We start from the raw sequence: 16,903 nt of genomic DNA, 5'->3' as shown, positions 1-16,903 counted from the left end.
GTCTCTAAATTTTTTTGAATCCAACTGTTTTTGTTTCATATATGAATTTATAATTTTTAAGAGAAAAACTGAACAAGCCTAATGTCATGATATGAAAACATTAATTTTTGTAATATGGCAAAAAAAATTAGATTATTTGAATTTTGGAATTGGTCATAATTGATAATTATATTCAGCTATAAAGAGATACCAATCAAAAAATTTGTTTCAATAGTCTAGGAATTAAAAACTAGCTGTTTAAAGAAACTAAATCCACAAAATATATAGTTGAAAAGATAAATAGATAAAATGTTTTAAAATTTGGGGTTTAATAAAATTTTATAATAAAACATATCCAAACAAATAATTTTGCTTTAAGCGTGAATGTCAATGTTGAGGTAACACACAAAGAAGAAAGAAATAATAAAAAATTGTTGAAAAAGAACGTAACGTAAGTATTATTGTTCATTCATATAAAAGAATCCAAGAATGAAACAGCTTAAAAATGCATTAACACAACAAGATCAGTTTCTAGTTCTTCCTCAGAAACGAATCTCTGATTTTAGAGATATTTTTATGATTTTAAATGCTCACAAGATCTTACAAAAACAAAAGGTGAAAAGCACGAATACTCTTTTCACACCTCTCAAATCATAAGTTAAAAAAGAAAAAAAAAAAAAGAGAAAGAAAAAATCGTAAATATGGCAATGGTACGAATAATATTCGAACCAAACAAAGCACTCGCTTCACTTGTCACTCTCTCTACTTTCTTCTTTTTTGTTTTCCAATTTTTTGTATTTTTGTTATCTCTTATTACAGACAGAACACAATAGAAGAGTTCTTGTAATTTCGTAAGTGGAAGTAAGATACAGATTCTTGTTTTCTCTCTATTACAAAATCAAAATCAAAATCTTATCCCACAAAAGTTGCTTTTACTTTGACTTTATAAACCAAGTCAAAGCTAGGGACCACCACCATTGTTTTGTTTGGGCGCACACTAGCAGTACAAAAAGCGCAAAATAGTCATATGCAATGTTGGGCTTTGATTGTGTGCATCCGTGTTTATTTTACTTCCTTCTTTCTGATTCGTCCGTTGTTCTTACGCTCGTCAAGGCCGTACGATTTATTCGATGTATTCTTATTATAGATTGGTGAAATCTGTTGGTTAAGAAAACTAAATTGATTTTTTTTTTTGTTTTTAGATTTCTCAAATATTACAAGAAATTTTTTCATAGTATGTTTCAACAATTTAAGAGTATTTGGGACTCGAGAATTCCAAAAACTTATAGATGCCTATTCATTTGTTGGAACTTGAAATCTATATAAAGTATAAACTATGTATTGTGAGAATTTTGTTGTCAAGTTTTTTTTTTTTTGAAAAACATGTGAATTTCGTTAGGTGAAGGACTGCAGTAAATACAGATAGGTGATACACAAGCGAACCATCCTTGCCCAAAAATAATAAAAAACAAGGAGAATTCGAATCAAAACCGATTAATGAGTAGAGAACTAGTCATAATCCAGCCAGGTTTGGAGAAGATGCGTGAACTGCTTCCGATGTTGCTTTGCTAGGAGGGCATCTCGGATTTGGCGGTCTAGCTTCTTGAAGAGAACAAGAGCGTCAATGGAGATGTTGTTGTGATATCTGTTGTTTCGTTCCTGCCAAAGAGAGTAGANCTTCTTTTTTGTTTTCCAATTTTTTGTATTTTTGTTATCTCTTATTACAGACAGAACACAATAGAAGAGNTGCCAGACTGAGAACGCAAGCCAGATGTGGAAGGAGAACGCAGAATAGCCCAACCGATGGGTGACTTTGCTCCANTTCTCTCTATTACAAAATCAAAATCAAAATCTTATCCCACAAAAGTTGCTTTTACTTTGACTTTATAAACCAAGTCAAAGCTAGGGACCACCACCATTGTTTTGTTTGGGCGCACACTAGCAGTACAAAAAGCGCAAAATAGTCATATGCAATGTTGGGCTTTGATTGTGTGCATCCGTGTTTATTTTACTTCCTTCTTTCTGATTCGTCCGTTGTTCTTACGCTCGTCAAGGCCGTACGATTTATTCGATGTATTCTTATTATAGATTGGTGAAATCTGTTGGTTAAGAAAACTAAATTGATTTTTTTTTTTGTTTTTAGATTTCTCAAATATTACAAGAAATTTTTTCATAGTATGTTTCAACAATTTAAGAGTATTTGGGACTCGAGAATTCCAAAAACTTATAGATGCCTATTCATTTGTTGGAACTTGAAATCTATATAAAGTATAAACTATGTATTGTGAGAATTTTGTTGTCAAGTTTTTTTTTTTTTGAAAAACATGTGAATTTCGTTAGGTGAAGGACTGCAGTAAATACAGATAGGTGATACACAAGCGAACCATCCTTGCCCAAAAATAATAAAAAACAAGGAGAATTCGAATCAAAACCGATTAATGAGTAGAGAACTAGTCATAATCCAGCCAGGTTTGGAGAAGATGCGTGAACTGCTTCCGATGTTGCTTTGCTAGGAGGGCATCTCGGATTTGGCGGTCTAGCTTCTTGAAGAGAACAAGAGCGTCAATGGAGATGTTGTTGTGATATCTGTTGTTTCGTTCCTGCCAAAGAGAGTAGAGGGTGGCCTGAGCAGCAAGACGACGGAGGCTGAGGGGGGAGATGGAGTCTTTGGTATCATGCCAGACTGAGAACGCAAGCCAGGTGTGGAAGGAGAACGCAGAATAGCCCAACCGATGGGTGACTTTGCTCCAAAGGACCTCGCTGATTTCGCAGTGGAGGAAAATGTGGTCTCTTGATTCCAAATGCGATCCACATAAGCAGCAGCATGGATCGAGTTGCATTCCCCATCTTGCGAGCCTGTCTCTTGTTGGTAACCTGTCCAAGTGCATCAACCACATGATAAAAGCATGGTGGGGGATATGACCTTTAAACCAGACGTGCTCTGTCCACGGTTGTAGAGACGATCTTTGTCGCAGGGCCTTCCAAGTCTTCTTGGTTGAGAACTGGTCAAGCTCCTCTGATTCAATACACCAAACATGAATATCCGGAGATGGACCAAGCGGAAGATGGAATGAGGTAAGATAGATTTGGAGTTCTTCTGCTTGAGCCTATTGAGCAGGTCGAAGAGCCCATCCAACATCAGAACAAGCATTGGAGGCTGTTGCAGTTAACGGAATCCCTGTCTGAAACGGTCCGGTAGGCCCCATAAAGTCGATTTTGTTGTCAAGTTACAAGCTTAGTTGTTGATTACGAAAGTTCAATGCTATATTTTACGTCAGTTTTATAATGTGGAAAAAAAAATATTATCTGTCATAAGGACCCAGTTACACTGTTCTTCACTCATTTTGTTTTCTTGAAAAAAAAAAAATTACATGTATTGTAGACATATTTGTCAACTGTGAAGTAATGGGTAACGGCATACTATCTAAAAAGTTTGATTGAATTACAAGTTTGTGATCTAAAAATAGATATCCAAAAACGAAAATAGCTTTTTCCCAGCCACGTCTCTCATACCGTTTCATTAAAAAGCATTAAGAAAATCTCTAGTCCATCAATCTAGTGTTAAAGATGCCACTAATTGTAACGCTTTAACTTGTCTTTTGTAAATAAAACAAAGCTTTTAGGAGGGGTTAAAACAATGTAAAGATTTATACCTTTATATAAAGTACTTTTTTGCCAAATGACACTACAAGTTAGCAATATATCCCATTTATTAATTTCATTTTAATTTGACAGTACTTTAGATATATTCGACAATTTTATATTATTTGACACTTTTTTTTGTTTGAAATAAATCTAACAAAGAATGTACTTTTACAAGATTATGAATTGTTTTGAGGATTTCATTAAAAAAAAAGAATTTGCACATCAAATTTAAAGTAACTTCTGAATCAGATTTATTGGTGACATCAACACTATTTTTAGACAATTTATATATACATTTTCTTTATCAAATATAACATGCATTATGACACAATCCAAAATTTATGACAAAAACGACAATTGCAAGTTACAAGCTTCTCCATTAGATCACTAGTGACTTTCAAAGGAAATAATTAGTCATTGGGTGTTACTTACTTCTCGTACAATATATATTCTATAGCAACAACACATCACAATGCACCATTACTATGGTTTGATAGATCGATATTTATGGAATCGACTAAAAAAGACCAATAAAATTGAGGAGGGATGGGTCCATTACATGACACGTGAGGTAAACGACAACATGTGATGGATTCGTTTCTAATTCCTAAAAATTATCATTTAAATTTTCCTAAGATGTTTTGAGTTGAGATTTGGAATTAATATCACTCGGAATTTCATCAACTCCTTGCTCTTTTTTTTTCTTTCTTTTTTTGGCTGTTGGAACTTTGCTTTTCTTAAAGAGATATTTTTTTCTTATATGCTTTATTTATCATCCATTTGAACCTTTTTTATAAATAACTTGAACACTAATAAGAATATTGTTGAATATATGGAAAACTTGTTAATTGTATATATTCTATAATAACACACATCACAATGCACCAAACTGATGTGAATTTAAACTGTTCTCAGATTAAATGAACTAAAAAATCATTATACGAAAAAAGTTCCACATCAAAATTTTAATATATTACTTAGTTTACGTAGTATACAAAACATAAATCACTCTACTTATTTGCAAGTTGATCTTAAACTGGAAGCTCGTTGATCTAAATTTGTGTTGTAAACCATCTTTCTCATCAAATTGAATATAATAATTTGATCTAATTGCTGGTGTGTTTGAACTATATTTTTCTTGGGGCTAATTGGTGTTGGTTAGAGTTTCTTAATAGACTTACGTGTCTACTGACGCTTAATTGCATGTATAAGAAACGTTCAGTTATTATAAATATATCAAGTTCTTACTACACAATTTTAACATGGTACGAAAATTCTAGGGTTTGACATCGTGTTTAGATTGCTCAAGCCTTATCTTTGTTCCAACGTTCATTTTTGTTCTCCATGAAAAGTTGAACTAGTTTTGTTATTTTAGTGAAAACAATGTAACGAGTTAACGAAACGTATGGGAAAATAGTGAAGCTTACTGCTTACACAAGGTAAGGATTTGCCCAAAAAAAAAAAACACACACAAGGTAATGATTAGAGTAAACTCTCTCGGTCTTGGGTAAGTGAATTTATACGTGATTATAATCCAAGAGTGATTAATAAAATTATACGTGATGAGTTTTAATTCAATAGATCTTGTTTTCTTAAAAACAATGTAAACGAGTCGTCAACGAAACAATCAAGTAAGAAATCGTAAAAGAACTTTAATTTGATATTCATCTTCTAGCTTTGTTTCTAATTTCTGATTTTTAACGATATCAAAACTGACAGAGAGAAATTTACTTCTTCTCTTTCTTTCTTATTTCTAGAAACACGATTGTAACTGCCGATTTTTTGGCAACCCAAACGCTTACGCATGATGTTTTGTATTTAATTTGAATATCCTAATTAATTCATAACAAAATGGATTTAATTAATTTCAAATATCCGTTTGTTAATGGTTTCAAATCAACTCGGTTACGTACGTTGTATCATACTATCATGTAATTTGATTATTGTTTTACAAAAAAAATGTAATTTGATTATTGGTGTAATCAGGTGAAGGCAGGACCGTCTTACGTCACATGCTCCCCCACTTCTTGTACTCCAATGCCAATGGAAGGCTGAAACATGCATGTGTTGGTCATTTGAGTGGGAAACCGGTTTATTTCATCTGACTAAGTCAACGACTCGAGTTGGATCAAGTCCTTTCTCACTCTTGTTGGTCATAATTAAACACTCTTGCTTTCGTAATTTCTCCCTAATTTTGCTGACTATTAATATGTTGTTTGTTTCCAACTATAGATGCGTAGCTGAAGTAATCCTCTCCAATATATATAGTCCCAATCACTACCAATATTATCTTCTTAATTAATTAGTCCATTTTTATAATTTATATATGACTTACAAAGTTTTGTTTTATACGGATTCATGTTGATTCCTTAAAATAATTCGAAGTTTCGAACAATAAGAAAACATAAAAGGGACTTTCTTGTCTTACTTCCTCCTTTATCCTCCCTTGAAAAACACACGAACAGAACATAATTAATCCTTTCAAATCACAATTTTGATGCTCCAAAACATAAGATTACAATTTAGTTTACATAAGTATGTACCAGTTTTTCGAAGTTGTATCCTAATTTTAAAAGTTCTAGGTCATGTAGTCTTGCAAACTAATTATTAGTTAGTCGTCATATATGATAGCATAAGCCATAATTAATTGAGTTGTTCTGATACAACCAACCATGCATATTTTAGCAATTGCTTTTTTTATGAATCCGATCAGTTCTGATCCCAAATTGTGTAAAACATGAAAGCGTCATTCCACTTTGACCAAATTACTCTGAACGTTTTGGTTTAACATAAAATCTGAGCTTGCAAAATTGCATGTTAGATCACAGTATAAGAAGCTGCCAATCATTTTACATAAAGCTCAAACATTCACTATTTTTTTAGAAAATAAAAAGAATCACAAGTCAATAGGGTTCGTGTGTCAGGAAACACGTGCGTCTAACGCATGTCACGTGACCATTTTGTAGGGTGCAATTATAATTTGCACATCCAAGAGTGGAAGGTGGCCAAATAGACAAATTGCAGAAAAGATGACCCCAACCTTCTTATATAAAAAGTTGAAGCAAAAAGGCATCATTCTTATTACGAGACATGACTACATTAATCCCCACTATAATCATAACATTCACTGTCTATACTAAGAGTACACACCCTATTATGTTTGCTACTATAATGACAATAATTTTAAAGGTAACTAAAAGATAAGGTAACAATATTTCGAAAATAAAAGCTGTTAAATTCGTGTAATTTGAAAAGTTTAGAAGAAGAAGAAAAGAAGAAGAGATAATTACGATCATAACACATATAACATTAGTTTTTTCCCATCAAGGGGTCGGAATCAAAAAATTCTTGGACAATATTGAAGCATGTCTTTATTAAAATAAAGAGAAGGTATAGTACCAAAATAATATTCCATGAGTTATTCATTTTGCAACAAACTATCGAGAATATAACCCTTTACGAGCACAAAAGGTTTCTCTCATTCATGATTACCAAAAAGAATATGGCTTCAGCACACATAATTTATATACCTTTCCTTTTTTTCTCTCAAAAAATACCAAAAGACAAGAGAGAGAAAGAGGGATATATGCTTCTAGAAAAAAAAAAAAAACAAGGAATCAAACCCTAACATCCTCACTACATTCACATTGGTTTGTTTATAAAAATAAAAATCGAACTTACAAAAAAAAGAGAGCCTAATGTTGGAGACATGGAAAATATGTGGTTTTAATTAGGCAATATAAGGATGTATGATCATTTATGATAGGAAATAAAAAAAGATGAAATCTTATTATTTTTGGACCACATCCACTATAATGTATTTCATATTTGATGTATCATCTTTATTTTATTTTTGTTTTTTTCCTAAAGAAAAGACATCCAAAGGGAATGAAATGAGAGAGATGTTTGCTTAATGGTTACAGTTCCTTTCACTTCTTTTTTAGACTATATTGATTTCAATAGTTTGGTTTATGTCTAAAAGGCAATACAAAGCCAAAGATAGAGAGAGAGAGAGAGAGAGAGAGAGAGAGCTTTTGATGATCAAATTCCAAAACTCATTCCATGAATCAATTTGGTTGTCTCTATAAGAAGAATTCGCTGATATCTCTTTCTTCTTTCGGTAGAGGTGATGGGATGATAGAGAGAACCGACTAAAGCTTTTGGTCCTTACAAAGAGGGGCCATTATGTGACGGTCGCTATCACTTGGTACTGATCGTGAAATCTTCCACGACCACGTTTTGGTTTTTGTGGGTTTGGTTGGTTTGATTAGGAGACTGAGCCAAGGATCATTTCTGAAAACCTGGCCCCTAGCTCTCTTTTTTCATTGGTTTGGCAAATGACAGCGATACAAGATCAACCCCAAGTAACATTTTTTCCGTTGTTATGATTATGTCATGTCTATATATATATATATACTCTATATAACTAATCCATGGTGATTAAATGGTCCAAAATTAATAATGTATGTTGAGAGATTTCTCATTCTGATTGTCATTTTAATAATGGTTGACTCAGAAGCCAGAACTGGTCCAATTAGTCCTAGCCTCCTAGGGCAAAATTATTTTATTATATAGCCACTACACCTCTATGTGTGCATGATATAATGTAATAGCTAATGTAAAAAAGGCTTTTATGTTACCTTCATATATAAAAGTAATAACTTAGAGGGAAGAACAAAGAGGTTTTTTTACTAAGCATAAGATCAAAAAGCCCATAGAGAAGCATTGAAGTGCAGAAACCAAACAAGTTGAAAGAGCTAAAATATGTGTAAATAATTGGCAGACTAAACAAAAAGCTCCACGATGCTCTTCCATCTTAACCCTGCCATAGCTTCAAAACTCTATCTTTACCACCAGAAACTACTTTCTCACCATCTGGACTCCAATCCACAGCGTAAACCTATGACCAACCAAGAAAACGCAAAAGGGTTGCAAAAGTATGAGAAGAAGGAGATTGACATATGGGTAAAAATTTTAAGCTTGGAAGCTGTTTATACCTCATCGGAATGCCCAGGAAGATCTTGTTTTAACTTTTTCGTCCTAATTTCCCATATCTGTGAGAGTACCAAACTTTCTTATTTAGAAACTGAGGGATATCTCCAGTAAAGAGTAGGAATGACATTTCATGAGTTACATCATTATATAAAAGCAAGTTTTTTACCTTGAGAGTAGAGTCTTTACTGCCACTCAAAAGCATTCTACTGTCTGCGGACCAGCTGACCTGATAAACAGGTCCAACATGGCCCCGGAAAGCTGTAACGAATTGTCCTGTAACACCATTCCATAGCCTAACTGATTTATCAAACGATGCACTTGCAATCCATTTTCCATCAGGTGAGAAATAGACATGATTTACAAGCTGTTGAATTGACCAAATTATACGTAAACAATCAGAAAGAGAACCAAAAACCTCGGCGAAAAGAATGAAGTTTTCAAGAAAGTACCTGTTGATGACCAGTCAAACGCTTTTTAGATTGTTTGCTAACAGAAGGTTCCCAAAGGAACATTGTAAAATCATCAGAACCAGACACTAATCTTTCAGGGGCATCCCCTTTTGCTTGGTTGTATCTTTGGAGTGCCTATAATAAAGAAGCCAGCGAGTTTTGCAAAGGGAGAGATGAAAATCAGGGTAAAAGAACAAAACTGATCTCAATTCTCAAGTGTGGAATGGAGCGAGAAGCTTACCTTTTGCTTTTCTTCATTTGGAGGGTATTGTCGTCCAGTGTGGTCAAAAGCTCCTGTTCGGAGAACATATTCTGTGCTCAATGCTAGGGAGTTAATCCAATGCCCATGCCCCTGAAGTAACAGTGAAAATTGAGGTGGTAAAAGTGATACTTTGGTGAATCTGAACAAGCTACGAACCACACATTCAGAACATGAAACACATAGAGCAATTTATCAGCATACGATCTCTCAAGATACAAGAAGGATGGGGAATGTGTCTGATACTAGTGCAATGGAAAGATGATCAGAACACATTTCAAAACATGGCTAAAACTTTACCTTCAATTCACGAATGAGCTTCCCCTGAGTGGTCTCCCACATCTTTATCGTGCAATCTTGGGAACTGCCAAACACAAAACAGATATTTATATAGAATGCAAGAGAAAAAGATAATGTTATGTATGTAAGAAGAAGTGATCATGGAACTTAAACATGGAGGCAAGTACTCAGTGATTAACAAGATAAAGAGACTGCAAATTAAGTTCATTTCATTATCTGGTTATCAGATATAATATGAAAGACAATGAAATGATCTAAGCTATTAACTATAAACTACAATGAAATGTTAGTCAACACAAATTGGACACCACAGTTAAAAAGACAACAAGAAACATTTCACATATTAGTAACATACCCTGTATATATAATTCCATCTCCACCCCATTTGACACAAGTCACAGCAAGCGTGTGTCCACTGAGACAAATTATAGATTTTTTCAGTGTAATATCCCAAATCCTTGCATCCCCATCTTTACTAGAAGTTACAAATCGACGGCATGGAGAACTAAGGTGGACTGGTTCCCACGAGATACCAGTAATCCATTTCTTGTGACCCTAAGAAAAAGTTGAAAAGCAACTGTAATAAGTAACAAACCAAAACAAAAGAGCAATGGAAAAGATCAACCAATATCAAATATATAGGACTAACTGTAAGTGGGCTGCCTTCTAGTTCTCCTTTCTTTGGATTCCAACAACAGATTTCACCGGATTTACTACCACTCACAAGATGCTTACCATCCGGAGACCAAGCAACTGTGAGAACCCAATTCTTGTGCCCTGAAAAGGTTAGCGATTTAACCATTAGTAGGAATCTAAAAAGGGAAGTAAAATGAGAGATGATGGTGAGGGAAAGTTCTAACCTTTGCAAGTAAACAATGGAGTTTCAGTGTAGAGATCCCAAAGCCTGACAGTGGTGTCACCTGAACCACTAGCTAATTGCTTACCGTCAGGACTAAATGAAACACAAAGCACAGCTTCCTCGTGACCTACAATATAGAAAACAAACCAAATAAACTCAAGTAAGCCATTGGCACTTAGTTAATCTCCAATATTAAACAACTCTGAAACGGAGGAAAGCAGTATTATGACATACCAGCAATAGTTTGAGAGCAACGGTTAACTGGACGGATTCGAAAAACAGCTTGTTGTTGATAAACAATAGTCAAAACCTTCTCCACAGACACTGAAACCCACAATTTTACATGAAGCTTTTAATAAGATTTTCATAGAGCCATAAGACACACACACACCAAAATGCTTTACGAGTGCTTTTTAACCTTTGTTTTTCTCCAAGTAAGTTCCTACAGGTACAAGAAGCTCTTCGTCTGATACATAGAAACTATAAGGTAACATCTCCTCCTGAATCATCATTAACATTAATTAGCATAAAGTTCATCACTACCTAAACTACCCATAAACGAAAAAATCAATTCTTTAAGCCAAATTTGAGTTAAAGAAGAGAGAAGAGATGGTTACGTTGTTGAGGAAGTTATTGACGAGGTGAGTAAGTTGCAAAGGACCAGCATTTTGAGGGATATACATGGCGGAACCCAAATTAGTTCCTTCTGGGTCTGTTAACAGACACATCACCGTCTTCCCCATACCTGCGTCGACCGTATCCATGGTCATCGTCGTCGACGAGTTCAGCAATAAAAGACCGACCTGTGTGAGTTAGGTCTTTCTTTTGCCGTCTGAGTGAAGAAGAGAGAAGAAGAAGGAACGGAGGAGGGGAACTCAATTAGGTCTTTTATATTCTATGACCCGACCCGAAACTTTTTCAAGTGAATGGGCCTAAAACTACTAAACCGTTTGTTAAAAAAGAAAAGGAAAAAAAAAGATTGAACGCCGTCTGTGGGGATCGAACCCACGGCCACGTGGTTAAAAGCCACGCGCTCTACCACTGAGCTAAGACGGCTTTGATGACCTTCCTATAAGTATAATTTTTAAGCCAAAAACAGAAAATGTCTATATAAGTAAGGGAAAGCAAATTAGTTTTAGACTAAAATATATTTAAACTTTCTGTTTGATCGTTATCAATGTTAGATTTAGTGATATCGTAACCTCTGTAACTAACTCTTTATTGATAACCCAAACACTAACACACCATAGACGAAGGCAAGTACATCACAAGCTCTTCATCTAACAAAGATCAGAGACGAGAGCACATCACTCTCGTATTAACCATCAGAGAGAACATCACTCTCTCACTTAACACATCGCTAACATTCAACAACCATAAGCATCCCAAACAAGAAGAGCTTCACATCTCTTTTAAGATGATCCCGTAACGGCCAAGCTTCCTCCTCTATTAGAGTTTTTCCTCTTTTCTGGTCCACGTCATTATTTTCTTTACTTACTTCCTTCTCACGTGGCATAGGCCTTCTCCTACTCAAGATATTAGTTTTCTTCTTCTTTATGTAATACGATGATGAATCGATTTAAATCCATTACAGCATCTCCAATGGTCCTCTATTTTTTTTCTCTATAATAGAGATCCTCTATAATAGGGGTAAATGTTACTCCAATGGTCTTCTATTTTTACTTCTAAAATAGAGATTGCTATTTTTTCCTCTATTTATAGAGGAACTCTATTTTTTCTTACAAAGGGTTCCTCTACAAATAGAGAAACTCTATTATAGAGGTGAGAATAGAGGTGAGTTGGAGTAAAACTCACCTCTATTATAAAAATCTCTAGAGGAAAAAATAGGGAAAACCATTGGAGATGTCTTAATATTTGTATTTTTTTTATTACTTACGAGTTTAAGACTAATAGAAATTTATGTTTATGTTGAAACTGAATAGTTTTGAATCAAATGAGACTATAATATATTCATAGAATTTTGTGTTAGATATTCAAAGTACACTAAACTGAAGAGTATGATGAAGATTTTGGCTGAGTAATATATATCTAGATGATAAATTCTTATAAAAATAGTTTTGGGGTCAAAATGGAATAATTTATGGTTGTTCTGATCTTGTACAACTAACAATATTTTAATGTTAATAAGAAAGTAAGAAAGTAAAAAACAAAAATTGATGATCTTTTTTTAAAATAGTACTAGATTTTCACCCGCGGTACACCGCGGGACAATTTTTTCTTAAACTAAAACTTTTAAAATTTAAGTTATAATTGTTTGTTGATTTTGTTTAGTGTTTGAAATTGTATAATTGTATTTAGATTGTTAATTTTAGGATTTAATTTGTAACATCCGCGAACCGGAAACTGCAATTTTGGTCTGAGTGTCGATCGACACCATGAGTTTGTTGATCGACACCATCTTTTTCGGTTTTGACCGGTTTGATTTAATTGTGGTTTGGTTCGGTTTGGTTCAATTTGAAATCCCTAAATCGTCATATTTAAGGGTGGGTCGATGAAAAGGGTTTAAAAAAGTTATCTTTTGTCGCCGCTAAATTGTTTGAGAGAGAGAAAAGGAGATTTGTGAGTTTTATTGAGTTATGAAGAGATTGTGGTGGTTTATGGGGAGATCTATTGCTGGGATTGCATCAGAAGATTGCTAGGAGTGTGGTACAGCTGTGTTTGAGTCAGATTCTCATGCAAAAGAGGTGAGTAGATTCTCATGCAAAAGAGGTGAGTGCATGACCATGGCTTATCTAAGCTTGAGAAATCTATGTTTCTTTGTGATTTTGAGTTGTTTGATTGATTCCTTGTTTGCTTGTGGTTGTTTTGGTGTTTCTACGTCCTTATATGGCTTATGGATGAGTTTGAGATGAATGGGAGTCTTTGGGAAGCGGGGATCTGCGAGAGAGCGTTGAGGAAGACGATGCTCGGCATCAGTGTCTATCGACACCTTTGGTGTGTCGGTCGACACTTGCGCGAGAACGGCTCGGGAATCTTTGGGAGTGTCGATCAACACCATGTGGAGGTGTCGATCGACACAACTAGGGTTTTCGGGAGGTGTCAAGCAGGTGTCGGTCGACACCAGGTTGTCAGTGTCGATCGACACTGGTATGGTGTTGGTCGACGATTGCTTGTTTCCGGGTTTGATTGTTACTGTTGATGATTGTTTGACATTAGATTCTCAAATGCTTGTGTGTATATCCCAGTAGATGGGAGGATTGCCTCATTGTGTATTTTTAATAATACTCATGCATCTCAATATGTGCTTGTGGTGCAGGTAAAGGCAAAGTGTGATCGTGAAATCAGGGCGATGAGGAGGAGGATGTTTTAGAGGCTTGATTGATTGTGGTCTAGCCATTGTTAGGTTGCTAGAATTGAGCTGATAGAACATTGTAGGATGTTGGAACTTGGTTATTTCTTTGTTAGTTTTGGAGTATTGTTTTGTTGGTCATTGGATTGTTAATGTTGGAATTTTTATTGGTTTATTGGAGCTGTTTTGGTTATCCGCTGTTGTTGATTGTTGCTAGGTTGTTAGTGGATATGGGACCACTAGTAAATTAAAAAAAAATGTTGTTTCATAATTTGTGGTATATTGCATGATATTTTTGTTTACATAAGCGTAATTTAATTAAAATTTGTAATATTCTAAGATTGATGGTGTTAATAAAATAATAATAAGATAAAAAATAAATTAATAGTATTTTATTTATATATATCAACCCAAATCCGTCCTGCTATATAACCCCGTCACGTGATATTCAAAACTAAAATTTTTCTAAAACAATTTTTTGGCAGAAGCATTTAATTTAGTATTTACTTAAATTACTGTAGTAACCTACAAGATAATTTGTACTTTTAGATGTTACATTTTTATTTATTCTTAAAATTATTTAATTTATTGTATTTTTAAAGATTTCATCCATAAGTTGATATATAAGTAATTTCTAACCTATTATTTTTATATTTTGCAAATGATTTAAACGCAAAAATAAATTTTAATTAGCAAATAAAGAGCATCATTGTAATGAAGAAGTCATACAATGTTATGAATAAGCAAATGAGAATTCTGCCTACTCTTATTCATTACAATGATGCCTGTAAAATGAATCAACTCATAATAAACTTTTATGAGCTGATTCATTTTACAGTCGTTCTATTATATTGAAGTAAAAGATGGAATAAAATTTATTTGCTATGAGAGCAACCATCATCTCAACAGGTTAGTTTATTGTAATTGTATACTATTAAGCTTATGTGGTTCATATTAGCTAGGCATAAGTAGGATGAAAAAAAGATGGTGAAACTTTATTGAATAACTAAGGAAAAGAGTAGGCAGAATTCTCATTTGCTTATTCATAACATTGTATAGTGAAATATAATTCAACCAAGATAACAAAGAATAGTTTTTAACAGGAAAAGAAAAAAATAACAGAGAATGGTCTTAGAAATGAAATTCAAACCCTCCAAGCTGTTTGGTAGGGTGAAACATATTTGAGGAATGCAAAAGTAGCTTGCAAGAGTTGTGTAGTTGTGATTGTTGATGTATAATCTAGGTTTAGTTGTAGTATATATTTATAGGGACGATAAGGTCGACCCAACAAACCTTTACACACAAAAAAAGAAAAACTGATTAAGCAAGTAATTAGGAAGAAAATAAATATAATCTGTTTATTTTTGGAATATGCTTGGGATATGATCGGGAATCAATGCGTCCACATCACAAATCTTGGTTATGATCTTCCTCCAAGGTAAATCAAAACGTTTAATGCGTAGGCCTATTTTTTTTGGAAACTGGATTATGGGGAAAATATTGTTGTTAATAGGTAAATGAGATTAGTAAATTAATTATAATAGGTTGTTTAGGAAATGTGAGTAGTGGGAAAATTTTGTTTGGGAATGTATATATAGATTTAATTAATTAGGAATCAAATATTTAATGATAATGGTAGTGATTCTAATTGTTTNACACCTGACTATCGTCTCTAGCAAGGATTTTGGAGCCTAACCCTGAGACAGAGGAAGTACGGTAAAGGGTTAAAACAGTACCGTCCATTGAAGCTAGGGTTTGGCCTGTAGTGGAGCAGAAGAGTGTGTAGGATCCATGAATCCCAGGTAAGTTCTGTGAGGAGTTATGAGGGAAGTAGGTCACAAGCTTGACGCCCATGTAAGGGAGAGAAGGAGAAGATGACCNAGGGGAGACTAATTGTATAAAAAAATAGGGAAGCTTATATCATATGGAATTTGCCAAAAAACATAAAAGAGAGTAATCTAATCAATCCATATTTATAAATTACAATTAAAAATATTTAATACAATGACAGTCTTGTAAATAGGTAGCAAGTTCAAGATTTATTTGCTAAATGTACTTGAAAAATGTATATATAAATAATATGGTCAATAAAAGACTGAACCAACAATATCATAACTTTAATCGTATTCTGGGGTTCCCCACATCTTGTGGGATAGTTGCCATGGATGACCATCTTCATTGCCTATGCCTAAAAACTCCATCGAGAGGGAGTGATCCCAACGAGGCCACTCTTTCAAGACAGATGTCAGAATAGTGCCTTTGGGGTGATAGTCCCCATCACTTCCCCTTCGTTGCTGACCAAAACGACCACGACTTTTCCTAAATGATATAGCTAGTACTGAACCATACGCTTTTGTTGAACCAATTCCAATTAATAATAGTGGTTTCCAAAACTAATAATTTAGGAAGATGAAGCGTGATATTTCTTATACCAATATCATGAAATTTAGAAAATATAAATGTTAGAACAACGATAGTTTATGTAAATTTTTCAAAAATTGTTTTTGTTTTTTTTTTTGTTTTTGTTATAGGTAAATAATATTAGATCATCTTCAATAGTTTTCCCTATTTTTTCCTTTATAATAAAGACTTTTATAATAGAAGTGAGTTTTATTCCAACCCACCTCTATTCTTACTTCTATAATAGATTTCCTCTATTTATAAAAGAACCCTTTGTAAAAGAAATAGAATTCCCGTGTAAATAGAAGAAAAAATAGTAATCTTAATCTTAGAGGTAAAAAGATTATGATTAGGCCCGTTAAGGTGAGTCGGTTTATATAGGCCCAAACAAAAAAACGGAACAGAACCAATTCTGGCTTTATTTACAACAACAACAAAAAAAAAGAAAAAAAGAGCAAAAGAGAGGTTCGTTCTTTCCGACCTTCTCATGTATCTTTTGCTCTTTTTCTTTCTTCGTTTGGTTGTATTCCTATTGTTTTCTCAACAGATCTCGTCTGATATGATTTTTTTCTTTTTCTTTTTTAGTATGAGTTGTTTTGATTTGATTGAAACTAACTAGGGTTTTCGAGTTGGAACTTGAATGTAATTGTTCCAGAATTTGTTTTCGGCAGGCGGATGATTGGACAGATGTTTTGCTCTGATATTCT

The 16,903-nt window shown here is 33.9% G+C and overlaps 1 protein-coding gene and 1 non-coding gene across 2 annotated transcripts; both read right to left on the bottom strand.

Annotated features, from left to right (window-relative positions):
* LOC104761291 (notchless protein homolog) lies at positions 8,242-11,370 on the bottom strand. Its single transcript, XM_010484357.2, has 12 exons — positions 11,104-11,370; positions 10,905-10,986; positions 10,721-10,810; positions 10,488-10,613; positions 10,277-10,404; positions 9,983-10,182; positions 9,628-9,691; positions 9,310-9,420; positions 9,069-9,203; positions 8,786-8,983; positions 8,622-8,678; positions 8,242-8,524 (listed from the first exon to the last, which is right to left on the bottom strand). The coding sequence occupies exons 1-12, from the start codon at positions 11,254-11,256 to the stop codon at positions 8,441-8,443; spliced, it is 1,428 nt and encodes a 475-aa protein (XP_010482659.1). The 5' UTR covers positions 11,257-11,370; the 3' UTR covers positions 8,242-8,440.
* Positions 11,471-11,542, bottom strand: TRNAK-UUU. Its single transcript has one exon. It is a non-coding gene; the product is annotated as a tRNA-Lys (tRNA).

This window comes from Camelina sativa, chromosome 18 (assembly GCF_000633955.1).
Source record: "Camelina sativa cultivar DH55 chromosome 18, Cs, whole genome shotgun sequence".
Taxonomy (NCBI): Eukaryota; Viridiplantae; Streptophyta; class Magnoliopsida; order Brassicales; family Brassicaceae; genus Camelina; species Camelina sativa.
The sequence above is the reverse complement of the archived record's forward strand: the minus strand, read 5'-3'. Positions and strand labels throughout refer to the sequence as shown.

Excerpts from the sequence above, each read along its gene's own strand:
- LOC104761291 (XM_010484357.2), bottom strand. The coding sequence starts at position 11,256 with ATGACCATGGATACGGTCGACGCAGGTATGGGGAAGACGGTGATGTGT. Across the intron at positions 10,987-11,103 it reads TCAATAACTTCCTCAACAAC|GAGGAGATGTTACCTTATAG; the intron begins GTAACCATCTCT and ends ATGATGATTCAG. Across the intron at positions 10,614-10,720 it reads TTGCTCTCAAACTATTGCTG|GTCACGAGGAAGCTGTGCTT; the intron begins GTATGTCATAAT and ends TCTATATTGTAG.